General features: G+C 40.1%; 1 protein-coding gene across 4 annotated transcripts; it reads right to left on the reverse strand.

The window, feature by feature from the left end:
• Nucleotides 1-308: 308 nt before the first annotated feature.
• Nucleotides 309-16173, reverse strand: BIVM (basic, immunoglobulin-like variable motif containing). Of its 4 annotated transcripts, none has more exons than XM_074910718.1 (11): nt 16067-16173; nt 14057-14656; nt 12463-12589; nt 11490-11585; nt 11268-11372; nt 9354-9448; nt 7959-8091; nt 5674-5745; nt 4739-4822; nt 2728-2824; nt 309-1812 (listed from the first exon to the last, which is right to left on the reverse strand). In XM_074910718.1, the coding sequence occupies exons 2-11, from the start codon at nt 14544-14546 to the stop codon at nt 1522-1524; spliced, it is 1590 nt and encodes a 529-aa protein (XP_074766819.1). In that variant the 5' UTR covers nt 14547-14656; nt 16067-16173; the 3' UTR covers nt 309-1521. The 4 variants fall into 4 exon arrangements, with proteins under 4 accessions (XP_074766819.1, XP_074766812.1, XP_074766827.1 ...); XM_074910711.1 differs by lacking the exon at nt 16067-16173 and adding an exon at nt 15956-16065; XM_074910726.1 differs by lacking the exon at nt 16067-16173 and adding an exon at nt 15276-15299.
• Nucleotides 16174-18087: the final 1914 nt, after the last annotated feature.

Genomic DNA, 18087 nt, shown 5'->3' on the forward strand with positions numbered 1-18087 from the left:
AAAGATATTTGAATCCTCAGCCCCAATTCAGCTTGCAAAAATAAAACTCCGGAAACAGTTCATCTGGACAATAAATTTTCAAAATCTATGAGTTTCGTTCAGTCATCAGCCTGCAGACTTCGGGAAATTAAGTATCAGAAGTTAAGTCACAGTGGCTGGACAGGCTTGTGAGCAAAGAGATCCTATCTCCAGGATTACTTTGCTAAGCAGGGCTTGCAATTCTGATCCTTTGCTTACCTACTTTCCTGAAAACCTTCACTAAACATAGGGTCACCATTCCCAAGGCAAATGAAAAGCAAACAACAAAATAGAAAACAAATTTTATTGAATGAACAAAAGTCTAAAAGTCTCCCATTTTTGGTTAACAAAAGCAGCAACCTACAAAACCCCTGCATTCCATGACAAATCTTTTTATGTCAAAAAAATCCTTAAGCAGGTATGAACATTTGTACACAGAAAGTTACAATTGTTGAGACATGTTTGGGCAAACAACTGGATACATTTAAAATTAGGTGTGGGGAAAAAAAGATAAAGAGACTGCACATGGAACACCTGAAAAAGCTTGAATTGTTTGCTGGCTGAGAGGTATATAGTATCTATCATCAGGGCTGCCAGCAGTTTTCGGCACTTGCATCCCCTTCATAAAAAATGAAAAGAGCAGCAGAAAAATGAGGGAGGTTTTAAGACTGAACAAGAAAAAGCACTGCCAGCAGAACGCAGTGTTCAGCTAGCTCATTTGGCTAATGGGAAATGCAACTTTTTTAACAGTGAATTTCACAAGCTTGTGTTAAGTGAGTCCGTGCTTTTAGGTTCGAGGATAAGAATTCAGCTGCTGTACCCACAGAGCAAAAGTAATAAAGAAGGTCTGTCCTTGAACACTCCCTGCCACAGGCAATTCCTCTCAGTCTAACGCAGGCATCCAGCTAAGGGAAAAGTAACTGAGACCTGCTTGATAAAATATGATTATCTGTCTGACAGAAGTCTACTGGGAACTAAATGGAGAATGTACATTCACTTTGTAAATCTGACAAGGTCTTCTGACCTATGTGATTTTTTTTTTTCCCGTTCCACTGGATATGGGTAGCCTTAATAAAATGGAGTGTTTAAAAAGGAAGGCAATTTTCACTTTTATCCTTACACCTTTTTTATAAAGTTATATCATAAATTTTCATGCTTTTGAATACTAAGTGTTTTCAGTGAAGTCCGTTTATTACATTGACTAATTTCAATCTGCTCTTTTGTTTTCACAGATCAGAACACAGTACAATTATTTCAAAAGAAATGATTGATTTTGCTGTCATATTTACTTTTGATTGCAAAAGTACAATAATCTGTGCTTATCTGTCAGTTTATACATCAGATCGCATCCATTGCAACCATATCATCAGATTTATTTAATAATTATGAAGCTGTATCTTATACCATAATTTCTATTCATATGTATTCTAGTACTAATAGATCCCTAATATGTATTGATTAAAACTAACTTTAATATATCAACTCTATTATCTAAAGTTAATTTTAATCATTTCCATCATAATCATTATAACTCTGATACCCACTGTTCCTCCTCTCACGAAGATTAGATTTCTTCCACGTAGATTCTTGATGAAAGCCAGCACTGAAAGATCGACCCAGTCGTCCATGTTGTTTCTTAGAGATATTGTCTTCACTCTCAGATTTGGAAATTCCTTGTCCTTGTGTTTGGGATTGTTTATCCTGTCTAACATTTCCAAATGGAAAATTCCAAGGACCAAATCTTTGCCAGTTAAGTCTCTGAAAGGCAATGATGCAATGAAGATTTCCTCCAACCTGATTGAAGGAAAAAGGTTCTTTGTTAAATGCCCACAGGCATATTTCTAGCATACATAGGTATTTGAAATTAACATCTTGGGTAACAGAATTCTTTAAAAAAAAACAAAGAAAAAAAAGCAACAACACACAAACAAAAAAACCCATAAAACCTATCGCCAAACAAACAAGTCGGTTCAATCAATTCTGATTGTTTCCTAGACTCATTTACTGCCTTCTTTCTCATCTTTTTAAGCTCTCCTTTTTACCATTCAGGGGCTAGTATAACATCTTCTGCTAGTCTTTTTCATTCTCCAACTACTTTCACACAAATTATCTGTTCTGGTCCCTTCTTATCTTGCTGACATGGTCTTCCATAGGGTCTCCACATTTGAAATCACCTCTTCAGCCTATTATTTATTTCTCAAAGACATTCCACCTGAAAATCAAAAATACATCCCCCACCCATGAGATATAGCCCTATCTATAGGAAAGCAAGCTATATGTATTGACAGTAAGTCCACACAAGAGACACACATGCATTCTTTTATGTGTGATCCTACTTGACTGTAACTTCTTTCCTGCTTACATGCAGCTAGAAGTTCATGCACCAAAAGGATCTATCTGTAATTCATCTGTAAAGTATTTTTATACTTGCTGCAGTTACATTTTAGCCAACAAGGTTAAATACTGCAACGAAATATCTTGTATATGCAAACAGCCTGGTTCATCCTAGCATATGCCAGGCTACTGTATCTTGTCCTGCAAGTAAATATCAATGACTCTGGTGTGTAAGTACACACCTTTGACTTTGTCTTCAGCAACACTTCACATAACAAATTTCTTTTAGTGAAGTTATCTTACGCTGCTGAAGTATGAATAAGTTCGCAAAAAATCTACCTTGAATCTCCTCCCATCGTAGTAAGTTTACCTTACCTTCTTTGTTTTTCGATGCTGCAATCCTCTCTCTAGGTGTCGAATATCTAGATATTCTGGATTTTGGGTGTTTAGGTCAGTGACAATATCTGCCCACCTACAGAATAAGATTATCACTACTCAGCTACATTTATGAAACCTCCGCACCAATACTCATGTACATACACACGCAAATAGAGATCTGCAGCTTTAAATACTCTTACCAGTGACTTAAAGATAAACAAATGTATAAAGATATAAAAGCCTCAGTGTTAGAGACATCAAGCTAGATATAAAAGCATCACATTTAATCAAAGCATTCACAGTGATTACTCCTGCTCTTTGGAAACACTTTCCAAAATGAGTAAAAGCACCATGAGTCATTAATTGCATTGCTTACCCCCAAACCAATTCATCAGTTTGTGAAACCAAGAAGCAAAGTGCAGTTAGACAAAGAGAAACATTAGCTTTTACTTTATTTAATCTCCTCTTACCCTTTTATATTATTTTGTTCAAACTCGTTTGGTTTTTTGCCCACTAAATCTGCTTTTACCAGACAGCTCTCAACATAACTCACTCCTCCATTTTATTTAAATCCCATCTGTAATAAACTATCAATTTAATCATTCCCCATTCACTCGGCTCTTCAGTTTCATAGCTCTTCTAGCCCAACTGAAGAAAATATCCCCATATTCCAGACCTCTTTAAGCCTACACAGTCTTTTCATTTCTGTCAATGTCTAATTGTCTGCTTCTCTCTAAAACCACCCTACATTTCCATCCCAACCTTTGCTCTCCTATCTTAAGCACAGAACTTTCTGCTAGCTCTCACTGGGACTGTAGCATGAAGAAAAATGTCTCCACAATCAAAAATAATATTACAAAGGTTTGTATTCTGTATTCAGAAACCTTTTCCTGTGCCATTTGTAGCTTACATACCACAGGACAAAATTCTGTCAGTGGGATGCATAGTACGTTTCTCAGCACAGCAACCACATGCATAACGTGATTTTTATTTTGCTGCACTTAATTTCATTAGTTGAAACTAACCAGCTATAGACAGTTATTGACATAGCCACATCACTGACAAAACAAAAAAAAGATATCTGGGTTTTAGGTACTGGGTTAGATCTGACTGGCTATGAAACTGTCGGATAAGTACTTTCAAACAATTTTTCAAAATAGAGAATTAAGAGGAAACAAAGCAGAAGTTGTGTGGGGTTTTTTTTCCACAGCTCTTTTCCTAAGGTATCAAGAAAAAAAATCACTCCATAATTAACCTGGAGGGTGGTAGGGAAGCTATTTGCTAAAAATTTATGTTTTGGCCATTGAATTGGTTTCTTGAGAAATACTGCTCTTCTGCACTGTTCCCTCATTTCAGAAGTTAATATTAAACAATATGAACTAGTGTGTTAAGTAAAGCTGAGAAAGCTGTTCTGTTAATTTATCAAGACAAATATAACTAATCGACAAAATTTCTACATAGCACCTTCTCGCCCTCCTAGTCTGTATGTCTAGTTTAGACACCAACTTTGTATGAGCCAGACTTATCACAAATGTATTGTTTTAACACATAGATAAGCTAGTAACACAACAGAGTACAGGCTGTACCTGCACCTGAGTTTTATCTTGGTAGCAGCATAATATCCTGTGCACGCCCCAGACACAGCCTGTGTACCTTCTCAACTGCAGCATAAACTCCTCCAAGGTTTCTACAGCCTGTAAACGACAACTGGCATGTTCGCAGACAGCTGAGGTGTGCTTTCTTCCTGACTAATGTGAGCTGTGTCACACTCAAACAAGAGGAACAGGCTTTGGTTTCAGCAGTCCACAAGTGCCCTGCCACATGATATAAAACTGCAGAGCCAGCCTTGAGGTCAAAACATGAAGTTTCTCACTAAAGCACCTGTTTCTGTTAGAACTATAGTATGTTCGTTTAAAAGAACTAAAAATTCACTTGGTCACCCTTAGTAGAGAAATACAAATTGTTTTGAAAGAAAACATATTGTCTTACATTCTTACAAGTAACGTACCTTTTACAGTGTATCGTTGGATGTTTTCTGCTCGGCTCTCCAATTAAGATCCAATATTCTACTTCCTGCTGTAAGACACGACCTCTGTTCAACAGAAGATACAATCCTAGTAAGATTTATTGTGCATACTAAAAAGAAAAAGAGAGATTAACATTCTATTGTTCTTTTTAGGATGTTCCAACATTTAAAATTGTTTCCTCAACCACACTAAAAACCAGCTGCTGTGCTACAGTGTTTGCAGTTGCCTACAGGGAAACTTTGTTTCACAAGGCCTGGAACCAAGATAGAAGCTAGTGCTCATTATTTAGGAAAAAAGGCAGAACTTCATAAAAAATAGTGTTACTTGGATAAAAGGCAGTCTAGTATAAAATCCAAAGATAAATATATACGTAACAATGGAAATAAGAATTGTGGAAAGCCACATGAATGTGGAACAAATATCTTCCTCACTATCTGTGGTGCCTAAGAGAGTCACAAAAGAGCCCCTTCTGCTATTTTTAAACTACACCCCAGTTGAGAGTTGTTACAAACAGTGGTAGGGTAACAACTGGTAATTTCAGCTCCTAAGCATCCAATACCACATATTAAAAACCAAAACCCCTCACCCAATACTAGTTCAAATTTGTGAGCAACTTCAAGAAACTCAAAGCCTGCAATAACCTCATCAGGGAAAATTTGTGACAGACATCAGAGCAGACTGCTGAGATACAGATCAATGTTCTGTGACTTCCTGTGTATAATTATTCCATTAAAAACTACTTCAGTTTCAACTGTGATAAAACCCGAGATTTTTCTGCAGAGGGCATATTAGACGGCATATGGCCTTACTGCTTGCAGTAATTTGTTTACTTATAAAAAATTCCCTGTAAAATAAAAATGTATGCCATCATTGTACAGATGGGAAATCAAGACACAGGATAGATTCATTGACTTACCTAAAGTCACACTGGAAGTCTGTGGTTGAACTGGGAACTGAACCCAGGTCTCCCGAGTCCAAATCCAGCAACCTAAGATCATACAGGAAGTCTGTGGATAACCTAAAAACTGCCTCCTAAGATCAGCCTAGCAAACCATCTACCTATTTCTTTTGGAATTTAAGTGTTTCTTAGCTTGTTTTTAAAGAAAAGCTCTCCCTTATTACCAGAATGCAGAAACGGGCAAACAAGAACTGCTGCAGAATCTATTGATAGTGCTTCTGGAACCTAAACATAATATTTTCCAGTAAGGTGTTAGAGGATATGAAGAGACTAGGATGAGCTTTCTGGTCTGAATATCAGCCTAAAATAAGGCTATAAAAGCTCCTTGAACTCATTACTTCATGTTACATTGTTAAAAGAGATCAGTTGTTATGAAGAAAATCTAATATTGCCTTAAAAATAACATCACTAGCGACTGAGAATTCATTTTGACTACAGATAAAGTATTGAAATTGTGGTTCTTGCTTATTACTAAACAATATAAATTCAAAGTAGATTTAAGGCATGTTAAGTTTCCACTGGACCATATTATTTCTCAAACTCCATTTTTGATATACTAAACAATTTTTTTTTACTTTGCTCTTCCACTCCAGATTCTTAGTAACTGATCAAGTAAGCAAGCCATTAACCTTTTGGTAGACTTAAGCAGACCCATGTGTTGGACTTATATTTGGGGCATATTTTTCACACTCTCTCACTCACATGGCATGTCAGTGTATGCAATCTTAATAAAAAAAAAACCCTTCTGTATTCTTGTGTTCATATACCAAAAGCTTTCATTAACCCTATGGTCAGATTCACACTGGAAACAGATCAGATTCAGATGATTGTGCTTTATTGCCTCCAAACAATTACCATTTTGAACTCTTGGCGTTCTTCATTCACTGATGTGACTCTACATATTCAATGTAGCCAAAGGCAGACTGCTTGCTAAGCCAAGTGCGAGTCTGAGGCTCACCTTACACCAGTGACCTACCCTTTTAACAGTTTAGCATTCCCCACTATTTATATCTGCTAATTTTGTCAGGGATTGTTTTCTTATGCTCAATGGTAATACTAATAAATACTGACCAACAGTTGAACCTTGAGAAAGTCCAACAGAAACATCCAATTGTATTTGTAACTACTTTGAGAGAGGAAAAACAATTTAATATTATTCTGTGAATGAGGTAAAACAAACTACTCTCAGCATATCATACAGCCTTAAAAAAGCTAAGGTAAATTGCCTCAAGATTATGAAATATTTCAAACAAAGTTTTGTTTTTATTGAGAGACTTTCTCTAAATTCAGTATGAGTATCAATGCTATTATCCTCTTTCAAAACCTATGTTTAATTGTAACCTACATCAGCTCTTCCATTATTTCATCCTGAATAATGTCACCCTGACAAATCTGAAATTATTTGGCTAATTGTAATTTTATTCTAAAACAACTGGCATATTAAATTTCTCCTGGTCTTTATGAAGTGCTCCAGCATTCCAAGCATTGTTTAAAAAAGCCAAACATACTGTGATAGTCCAGAGATCTCTTCCAGCTTCTCTCCCCCTGCCCTCCGACAATTCCTGGTAACAAATTATTCAGATATCTCTACTTTTCCAAGCCTTGCACTCCAGTAGTTGCACTTTATCATCATTGTTAGTCTACACTGCAAAAAAAGTTCCTGACCACCATCCTGCAATACTTACATATACCCTATTCTCACCATACACAAACACTGGTTTCTGTAAGTGCAGATTTTATCAGGTCCGCTTCATAATGGATTAATATCACAGTAAGCTTTTTGCTTCTAGTTTATAAAGAAAAGTCCCAACACCCACAGAGACCCTTACTTCTTGTTTCCCGCCAAGTTGTCTGGGAATAGACTCTTCCCATAATTAGCTGGCTTTTTATTGGTTTTCTTTAAAAACACCTGGCTTTTTTCAGTCCATATGGTTTTATTTTTCAGACTAGTTACTATCACTTGTCCTTCAAGTAAATAACTACCCTCTCTATATCTGGCCAAAATGTCTTTAAACAATTTAGTACCATTCATAGTTTTCTGATTAAGTTCTCAATATAGTCTGCTTAGTTCTGTTTAATTTTAAGCAGTCCTTTCAAATTACACAGTAGTGTTTTGCTAGTTCAGACATAAACGCTTTCACAAGATATGCTGAAATGTTATTTAGAGAGAAAAATTGTATCAACTTGAAGTAAATTTTCCATACGCTTCCTCCACCAAAATAAGCATGAACACAATACCTTACCTATAGGCTTTACTAGCTTTTACTGGGGTTGCTTCAAATCCGATTGGGCAAAAATAATGGTTTTGGCAATGGTAGATGTAGGCCATTGATTCATCTTTCAGTCCACGTGTTAGCTTTGCAAGGGCCCCTGCAGCTACAAAGAAAGATGAGGTTTCAGTCCAGAGTGCTTTGGATCCTGTGTAACATATTCAGCAAAAAAGACCTATCTGATAACATAAAATAGTTACACTGCCTTTTACATTAGAGGACATGACCTGACAGGCATGCACAAAATACAGTTTTGATTTCAAACTTAGTATTTAATTTCCTGCCTAGTACAAATAAATAAATAACATCTGTCACACAGTCTGTACTAGGAAAATGCAATAAAAAGTATGCATTGTATTTAGAACAAAGTCACATTAAAAAATGACTCATTCTGAAAAAAAAAAAAAAGAACCAAACGTATTTCTTAACCTAGGAAATACACGCTGCAACACAACGCAGTCCCACTGCCCTGGCCAAGTCAGATCATCAACAATACTACTGAAACCCCAGAAAACTTTCAAACATTTTGGTATTGTGAGCTTCCTGGAGCTTCCTAATCTCCTCAGAAACACATTCCACATCTGGGCATACAATATTTTGTAATGTGACTGCAGTGCTCAGTTTCAGACAAAGACTAGAAAAGGCACTGAAACATGACAGAATTTCCAAATGGGATACCAAGAATGGAAAAATTATTTCCATTTTAGTAATCTCCCCTAAAACTTTTCATCATGATTTTATTCTTTTAAAGAACCTACCAAAGGCTAACAAACTGTGTATGAAAGTATATTTCTTTAGGTAGCACACTTAAAAGAAGACATAAAAATGCAGCTTCATCAGCTAATTGAGAATAATCACTTAACTTTTAGAGACGGATATTAGCCAAAGCCAGGCAGAATGGATTAGTTCCCTAACTTTAAAACTGCATTTTTTAAAAGTATAAAACCTGTATTAAAGACATTAAACTTTCGTGCTGTACGTCCTGAATTTTTATACAGCACATATTTCTAAAACACTGAAATAAAACAAATTTTTAAAATGCGTTGCTCTCCCAGTGTACTGCAGCAAACACACCTTCCAGGACACCAACAGAGAACTGGAAGTCCTCCTGGATACCCTAAAATTCCAGTTCTATGATAGCAGAATACATAGCACAGAATATATTTTATCAAAATACAAGTACAAATTAAAGTTTTAGCAAAGTAAGAGAAAAAGTAAATCCAGAAAAATCAGGCAACTTGGAGCTATTCAATAGCTCATCTCAAACTGGACATACTACTTACAGAACTTGTCCTGTCAAATGCTACACCTTGCAGGATTTTTCAGTTTACATACTATAAGATAAATGCTTTAGGATTAGCTACGTACCAGTTTCTCCAGCTGTCTTGTTCTTCCCATGAGGTTTATACAGAACATATGAGCATCCCTTGATATGGAAGTGATCATTTATTTGCCTAAACCATCTGAAACAATAAGCTTAAAGATTGTAGTAACTCAGGAGTTATTAAAAGCAATTTTCTTTCCTTCCACTTTTCCTCTGCTTGACAGTTTAGAAAAAAGTGCTTCTAAGCACTTACCACACTAGTATATAGATTGTAGATGACCATGGTACCCTAATACAAACAAATCATAACATATCCTAGAGAGATAAATAAATACTCAATGCCTTTTCCTTCATTTTGCTTTTTCAGACCTGACATAGAACCGTAATAACCAAAGGTTTGGATGTGAAATGTTGGTCCTATTGTGTTCAGTCCAGTCACCTCTAACTTTCACTTACTCAGCCTTTAGAAAGACAAATTCTGAAGTGCCAAGCTTCAACCATGATTTGTAAACTACACGAAGGGAATCTTCTAAGTCACCAGAAGGCAGGACCCTTCTAGTGAGACTTTCTGCGTATCATGTTGGGCTTCTGCCACGTAAGCTTCACAGTGCCCAAGCGTTACAGGAGTACCGTACTGCAACTCCTCACAGCAACAGTAAGTGAGGACAGGTATGAAAAGAAAATTTTTGTGTCAGATATTCACTTTTCCATATTTGAAGATTCAAATTCACATCTCTGAAGACAATACCTCAATCATAAAGCTATGTTCCACGGTGGGGTCAGCTCTCAGCTCTCCTGTTTTCCAGTCTGCTGAGTACTTAAAAATGATTTGACCAAACAGAAATAAAACCTAGTAAGGGCAACTTTTCTGCAGTGCATAGGGCACACGTAAGGGAAAAGGAAGAATTACAGGTTTAACTTTTGTCTGTATAGACTGTTGACATAAAGAGACAGAACATTTTATCAGCTTGTCTATGAGGGTTGCTAGACCCTGACATACTCCTGAAGAAATACAGAATTTGGATCTGAGTCTCCCAAGGCACAGAAGTTTTCATGACACTCGTCAATGATCTATCATTAAAGAACAGACTGCTGCCACATTTTCAAATTCAGCACCCACATTCTGCGCCAAACCATATAAGTTGCCTTCAAAAAACACTAACTAGATCAAATGCAACTCAGGAAACAGGCAAGAACACTGCAAAATTTTCTAATTTCATGGGAGGGTAACATACAAAAGTCCTGTCAAGATGTTCAATACTCAAGTACAATGTGCTCCTAGCCCTGTTTAATTCTAAAATTCCTTATGAGCTTAATAATAAAAAAAAAAAGACAAATATTTTAGACCCAATTTATCAAGATCAGGAAAGTGCAGAGCAGAAGTGAAACAGAATTTGAAAGTTCAAGTGTTTTGTGGCTCCAGACCCATCTTTTTTTTTTCCCCCCTCCTCTTCCTGAACAGCTCCACTGCAACAAAGGTGCAGCACTATCTCATTTTCAATTCTTACAGTTATTTTTTACATAAAGTTACTAGTATATCAATTGCCTTCTCAGGCTGTTTCAGGGCCATTACAAGCATTTAACATGCATTTTCAAAACAGGAAAATGAGGGTAAAGAAAAAATTTTCTAACCAGAAGATGAGATTCATTACAGTATTATACAACCATTAAACAAATTGAACCAAAAAAATCAAATTTCATGTTCACCTGATCTGTGTAGCAACATCTCACTTTATAAAATGGCTACTGCAAAAAACTCTTTGGAAAGTTTCTTTCGGCACTGTCAGAGTATCCAAGTACGCTTCATTATTCTAAAACTTAAGAGGACTAACTTGTGTCAGACACATTTTTTTTTAATTAAATGAACAAGTACTGTATTTTTAAAGGTTCTATCTCTTAGTTTTATGTTATTTTTGCATACATTAACAATTCAGTTACATCAAAGGAACCAAACATACCTCATTAAAGTTGTATTTCCAGTGAAGGGACCAAACCTAATCTCCTCAAACGGGGGCTGGAAGCCCAGTATATGCAAAGCTTCTTCTTGAGTAATAGGTGGTAAACTAAAAAAAAACAAAAACAAAAACAAAACAAAAACCCCACAAAGAAAAAAGAAATAAAAGTATTGTTTAATAAAGTAATAAGCAACATATTTTAGACTCTCCAGAAGCAAAGCATACCTTCCAGCTCCCAGTGTACTATAAAGGAAATTCCAGCAAGACACTAAGGATGAAATTCCACAGGAAGTCTTGTATTGAGGTCGGCTAACACAGTACCTAAAACAAAAAACCCCAAACACATTAGTAAGCATTTTTCATTGAGTTATAGGAGCAACCTGAACTACTTTTCTGTGTGCCACGCCACTGAAGTGCCATGTTACATTAAATGTTTTTATGTTGCTTGTATTAAAAAAACAAAACAAAACAAAACCACAAAAAGTGCATTCTTTAAAAAACTGGAGCAAATACATTAACCAATTTCTTTTAAGTTTGTCAGATACTACTACCCTACTTCATTCAAATAAGCCCCATGGGAATTCTGTATAAATGATCCTGCAGGAAAAAAGATTATTCTGTACTAATATAATTGAAGTTTGATCCAGTCTCTTCTAACACCTGAACCTGTAGTAAACTTGTATGTCTACCAATTTACTAATGAATGTCATTCTGGGTCATAGATTCCCTAGGCTAAGTTTCTGATGTCACAGAGATACAGTAAAAACCAGACAGATTCATTAAACTATGTGAATTTTGTATAGAACTGACAGATTCTGATCAAGTATTGCCCAGTGAAAAGAAAAATCATGAGTAAGACATACCAGTACTATGTTTAAGGTCACTTTTTGCCTGACCATCCTAACGAACTTGCATTTTCTTTAGCAATAAATCCCCACAGAAGGTTTTTTTTTTCCTTATTGAAAGAAAAAACATGTTTGGAAAGAAGAATCTTTCTAGAATTTCAAAAAATGGGAAGAAGGCTCTCATTCTTCTTGTAGAAAGTATGAGATTTTAGTGTATGTATGCTTAACCTATCCCCATTTCTACTAAGAGAAGTATGAAGACATTATTAATTATTGTGAAATCAGATAATCAGCAATAGTGTTTACTGACAAAATGTATGAGGATAATCTTAAATACAATTCATAAATAGTACCATCTTCGGAGGTCCAACACTTTCCTCTCCTTCACATCTTCAAGAGCAGAACGCTGAGGACACTCCCTGTATTGTTTGCTTTTTTTGTCTACAGATTTTTTCTTTGTCACTTGTTTCTTCATGTTGCCTGCAAAACAGATTTCAGAAACAAATGCATGCCTAGTTTACCTTTCATATATTTCTTCTTAAATATTTTTAGTAATAGCATATGCCTTAGACACACTGGTTGTACTAGTAAGTGCAAACTGAGACCAAATCTTAATTCATAGAAAAAGTTCAAATACATAATCAAGATTGTCAACAGGTTTGTAAAGCTATTAGTTCAATAAACAACATGTTTTTCAGAATAGAATTAATGATGACCTGCCCAACTGTTTAAGAAGAGCAGTCGATCTGATTATTCTAATGTGTTAAATCAACCTTCCTAGAAGTAAGACTCTCGGACCAACAGGGACTTCCCATCTCCTAACATTAAATGCACAGGAAAATATAATGAAACACTTGTTTTTCCACAGTTAAGCTCTGTAACCAGCTACACTTTCTGATGAAGTCTTACATGCAAATCCAGTAAGAATAATATACCCTCAAGATCTTTGCCTTTTTGTAAGCCACTGAAACAGTGGAAAGCAAAGAGTTGGGCCATGTGCTAGAGCAGGAATCTTTCTGTCCCATTTTGAAGCCATCACATCCCAGTGAAATATACCACATACATTTCAGCAAAAATTACCATCCTGTAGGATATTATCATTTGTTTCTTATTTAAGGACACTACATGCACACATGAAAATACAACTTGCCAAGCACGTTTTTAAGCGTTGCTAACCCAGTTTCATACGAAGGTAGAGACAACAGCAATTTGACTAGCTAGCCAAGCCATTAAGAAAAAAATCTATAGCCCACTCTAGATAAACAGAGAGATTATAGGACAAAGAAAGCCAAGTGTGTGTGCAAGTGCTTGATTCACAGTTGTAATCTGTGACTACTCAGAGAAGGAACATAAGAGGCAGCAAAGAAGACAGTTTTGAAGAAATGGGCTCCCTAACACTGCATACATATAGCAAATCAAAATAAATACAATTCTGCTACAGAAACCAACTGCTTTCCTAGGTAACTAGGTAATGATTTTGTTGACTTCTTGTCATAAATAAACCACATCTTTAATTTCAAAATACATCTCTGAAGTACCACGAAACATTTCTGCAAGTGACAAACCTGTACTTAACAAGTAAAAGTAATCACTGCACAATGCACTGTCCCACTAAAAGGAAAGAAAAAAACACCCCAAAAACCCAAGGAAGAAAACCAAACCAAATCCAAACCAGAAGCCACCCCAAACAATACCCCAAAACCCCCCACACAGTTAAGCAGAAGCCAGCCTTGTTCTAGTCACTTCCCCAGGCAGCCACACTTGACTTCCACTCCTTCTATCTCACTCTCTCATTTCCCGGTGAGCAGGTTGTTTGAAATGACATACAGGCTAAGCTCTTCCATAGCATTTCCTCAAGAGATACATGTGGTGACCAGCCCCCTCCACAAACAAAGTTGTAAACATGAAACCTTTTTCTATCACAACATCAAATCTTCACCACCTCACCCGCTTTGTTCTTCAGATTTGCGGTCACGCCATTGAACTCTGATTTGTCGATTTCCCATGCCAGCGGAAGCTTTCCAAGATCACCAGCCAAGCTTTCCAAGTTAGCGTCTTCGCTGTAGATTATCTCTGAAGCACCAGTTTGAATGCTGAGTAAGCTAGGTGTGTTATTTCCAACATTTAAGGCAGCACTGCCTGACAGGCAGGCACTAACTGAAGCACTTGGGCTTTTACAAATAGATGTTACTCTGTTTAAAAAAGCATAGTCTGAGCAGATGGTATAAAATTTCTCTCGTGTATGAGTCACAGGACAGCCCCATGGATAATGCCCATCAGACCTGGACACCAAGGATACAGTGGAGGCATCTGACATGCAGTATGGCTTCACGGGATCATGAAGAGGAGCTTCTGGGGATTCTTTCCCAGGTTTGTTTTCAGTGTTTCCATTATTTCCAGAACCATTCTCCTTTTCATCTTCTGAAATGTTAGGCATTGAATGATACTGCAAGAGTATTGTAGAGCTAAGAATATTTTTTTATGTTTTAATTACAACAGAGTTTGCATCACTGCCTCCATTGCCTCTGCAAGGTTTTAACGAGGTACCTGAAAGAAAACGAGAAGTTAATACAGGTGTCCAAATCAAAATAAAATATACACAAAGCTTATCTTTGAACTCATATCCAATAAAAGCTGAGGTAGCCTTCAAGATACATCGTAACATACACTGTGTCTTTTCCTAAGCATCTCTAGAATTTTACAAACAGCACTTTTTATTATTTGTGAGGTGCCAACTGCATACACCATAGTGATACCATGATAAAGTACGGAGCGATTATACTTATAAACTAGCACATGACTAAATAAAAAAAAAAATTAAAAGCTTCCAACAATTTGTAGCTGTGGTCGATCACTTCTATTCTTTAAGTCACAATACTTTGCATATGTGGAGTACAAAATAATTTATACAATGTAATAAATCACAGAAACAGCAACTTAAGGTCACTTGATTCTGAAGAATTCTGGACTCTTTTGCTGCAAGTAAAGTTCAAGCTTACAGAAAATTACAGTAACGATTACTTCTGTTGACTGTAAATTGAGAACACCACCCTCAATCTGTTTCACCGCTTTCCCTGTGTGGCTGTTAAGGGTTCCCTTTTATTTTTACGCACCTCCCATTCTTCAAGATGCGAGAAAGAAAAGAATCAGGTTTTATTTACAGTACCTAAGAACCGCCAAAACCAAGCTTAGAAGGCTGGGGCTTGCTTTTAACGATCTTTTTTAAACAGCAAATTGACAGCATGTGTTATCCGTCATCTCGGCAGTTGCGCCTCTGCGGTGCGAAGCCTCTGGCCGCAGCTGGGGAGGCAGGACTCTCACCCGAGAGCAGACTCCTGCGGCACCGACCTCGGGTCACCGGCCCGGCCCCACGGAGCGCCCCTCTGCCAGAAGCGGGTCTTGCGACCACACGCGAGCAGGGCTCTTCTTGACGGATGACTCGGAACCGCCAGAACACAGGCAGGGGGGGCTCAGCAGCCGCCTGCAATGAATTCAGGCAGCCACGGGCCGCCCGGCCCCGGCGGGCTCCGCTCTCACCGCCTCCGCGGGGACTCGCCCCCCCCCCGGGACGCCCGCACCCCCCCGCTGGGCGGGGGACACCCGGCCTCAGCACCGGGGCGGGACGGGAGGGCTGGGGCGCCGTCCCCCTGCGCTGCCGCCGGCCGGTTCCGGAGCGAACAGCCCCGGGCGGGGGGAACGGGCCGCGGCCGGGCCCGCCGGGAGGGTGGGGCGGGGGCAGAGAGGAAGGGCGGCTGCTCGAGCAGCCGCCCTTCCCCTCTGCCCCCGCCCCACCCTCCCGGCGGGCCCGGCCGCGGCGCGGCGCGGCCCGCGCTCCCAGCCCGTTACCTGCGCGGCGCCCGCCTGCGTCGCCTCCCCCGGCCGCGGCGGAGCGGGGACGCGAGCGCGCCGGAAACAGACACGGCGCGCGGGGGGGAGGGCGCGGCGCCGCGGGCTCACCTGCGCCCCCGCCGCCCCCCGCCTCCTCAGCGCCGCCGCCGCCGCCGGCCCGCACCAACTCCCGCCGCCGACCGGGGGGAGGCGCGGGGCGGCCCGGCCCGGCGGCGGCCGCGCTCCCCCTGCGGGCCCGCGCGGTGTCTCAGAGGAACCGGCTGCGCGTCTCCCGGCTGGGCCGCGACTGCGCCTCGGCGCCGGGAAAGATACGGCCACAGGGGTGCCCCCCCCGTCATGGTCTCGTCCGCCGCTGCCCCGCGGGCGGGCGGGGGAGGGGAGGAGCCGCTCGGAGATGCCGTCGCGGGGGGGCGGCCGCCGCCTCTGCGGGGCCTCGGCATCGGGCCGGGCAGCGGGAGCTGCCGTGCGCGCCCCGGGGGGGGCTGCGCTCTTCCTTGGTCTCCGCGGAGCAGGGGAGGCTGCGGGTGCTGCGCGGGAGGCGGGCCGGCGGGCGGGGCGGGAGCGGAGCGCGGCTGCCCGGCTCCGGAGCAGCCGAGCACCGAGACGCCGACCGCGGCGGGCGGGGGGGTCACCCCTGGCCCCCACCGCAGCCCCCTGGAGTGCCGGCGCCCCGGCGTACCTGGGCCCAGCGGGGGGACTCTCGGTTCCTCTCGGGGAAGGAGGGACGGGCATCCGGACCTTTTCCTTGCACCGGGTTTTCTCTTGGTCCCCCTGACCGTAGTAAGAACGCGTGTAACAAAAGTGCTTCCAGAAAACGGTATAAAGGAACAAAAGATCATCTCGGGTAACAGTGTCTGGAACTGCTGACAGTATTTCCCGTCTCATTTTCACTGCGGTCAGCATATTTTCAACGTGAACAAACACAGCGACACTGAAGATGTAAGTGGAGTGCTTCCAGTACTGTCACAATTATTTAAAATGTATTTATTTAAAAATATTCAGATTTGTAATATTAAATGATTGCTTTTATAACAATGTAGTTATAAAATTTAAAATAAGAAAACAGAGAAAGATCAAAAAGTTACGTGGTGGTATGCTGACTGAGGATTCAGTGCTAGTGATGACAGCATGGTGCCCTCAGCCCACACAGCCCCCACTCCCAGCAATAGTTTCTGTGAGAAGTGCTGCAAATAATGGAAAGAAGAATCAAATTTCTCCTCAAATGTTGAGGGTTATTTGGTAGTTTTCGGTGGTTAGGCAGAGCAAAGTTGTAAAAGTCCTCTGATGCTTATGGGCACAGCTGTTTGCCATCCCCTGGACACGAATAAGACAAGACTAGGTCAGATTCAGAATCTGATGTGGCTTCATCGCGAGGCAACCTGCCTCTCGTTATGGAGAGTGTCCCTCAGGCCTTTGCCAGCTGGAAGCCTGCGGAGCCTTCGTTGGCCAACAGCCTTTGAAGTAATTAAACAATTCTGCCTCCAGAGCGTTTTTCTCTGAGCCAAATTACAGGCATTAGGATAGCATCAATGTTGGCTTTGCCAGCCAGGACTAAAATTAGGTTGCATGGCTTATTTTACAACTTGTTTGGGTGCTGACAAATGGTGCCAAATCTGTATGCAGATTCCCTGAGCTGCACTTACGTGGGGAGGAAAAGCTGGAGGAGAGAACAGCAGGAGAGTATAAGTGTGTCACCTTTACTTCATTGCTGCTGTGCTTTTTAATGTGCCAATGCCACCCTGCTAGGAAGAGTATGGATGTTCTGTGAATTCAGTAGCTATGAAATTTCTTTTAAAATAAAAGTTCTCTTCCACTAAAGAGACTAGCTTGACTCATACAACAAAACGTAAGCTGAGGAGTGTGATTTCAGCCAGTGAATTACATCAGGAGAGTAAAGATGACGAAGGGAGAGGAGCTAAGGGGTCATGGATATAAAATAGGACCTGCATGAATTTTTAGTTGCAAGTCTTCTAACTGCTGAATGTCCTGAAATACCATGTCAAGGGGAACAGCAGGAGACAAAAGATATGCCTTTAAAAGTTGATTTTTAAAGGCATTTTGTGATGAAGTTGCTGGCTGGAAAAGACTAAGTTCATTGACCTAAGTGGTCCTTTCTCAGCTGACAATTT

The sequence above is a fragment of the Athene noctua genome, chromosome 1 (assembly GCF_965140245.1).
Source record: "Athene noctua chromosome 1, bAthNoc1.hap1.1, whole genome shotgun sequence".
NCBI lineage: Eukaryota > Metazoa > Chordata > Aves > Strigiformes > Strigidae > Athene > Athene noctua.

Bases quoted from the DNA above. Each gene is read 5' to 3' on its own strand.
- BIVM (XM_074910718.1), bottom strand. From the start codon at position 14,546: ATGCCTAACATTTCAGAAGATGAAAAGGAGAATGGTTCTGGAAATAAT. The intron at 5,746-7,958 runs GTAAGGTATTGT...GTATGATCTTAG, and splicing joins AAAGCTAGTAAAGCCTATAG to GTTGCTGGATTTGGACTCGG. The intron at 2,825-4,738 runs GTACGTTACTTG...CTTATTCTGTAG, and splicing joins CCAACGATACACTGTAAAAG to GTGGGCAGATATTGTCACTG.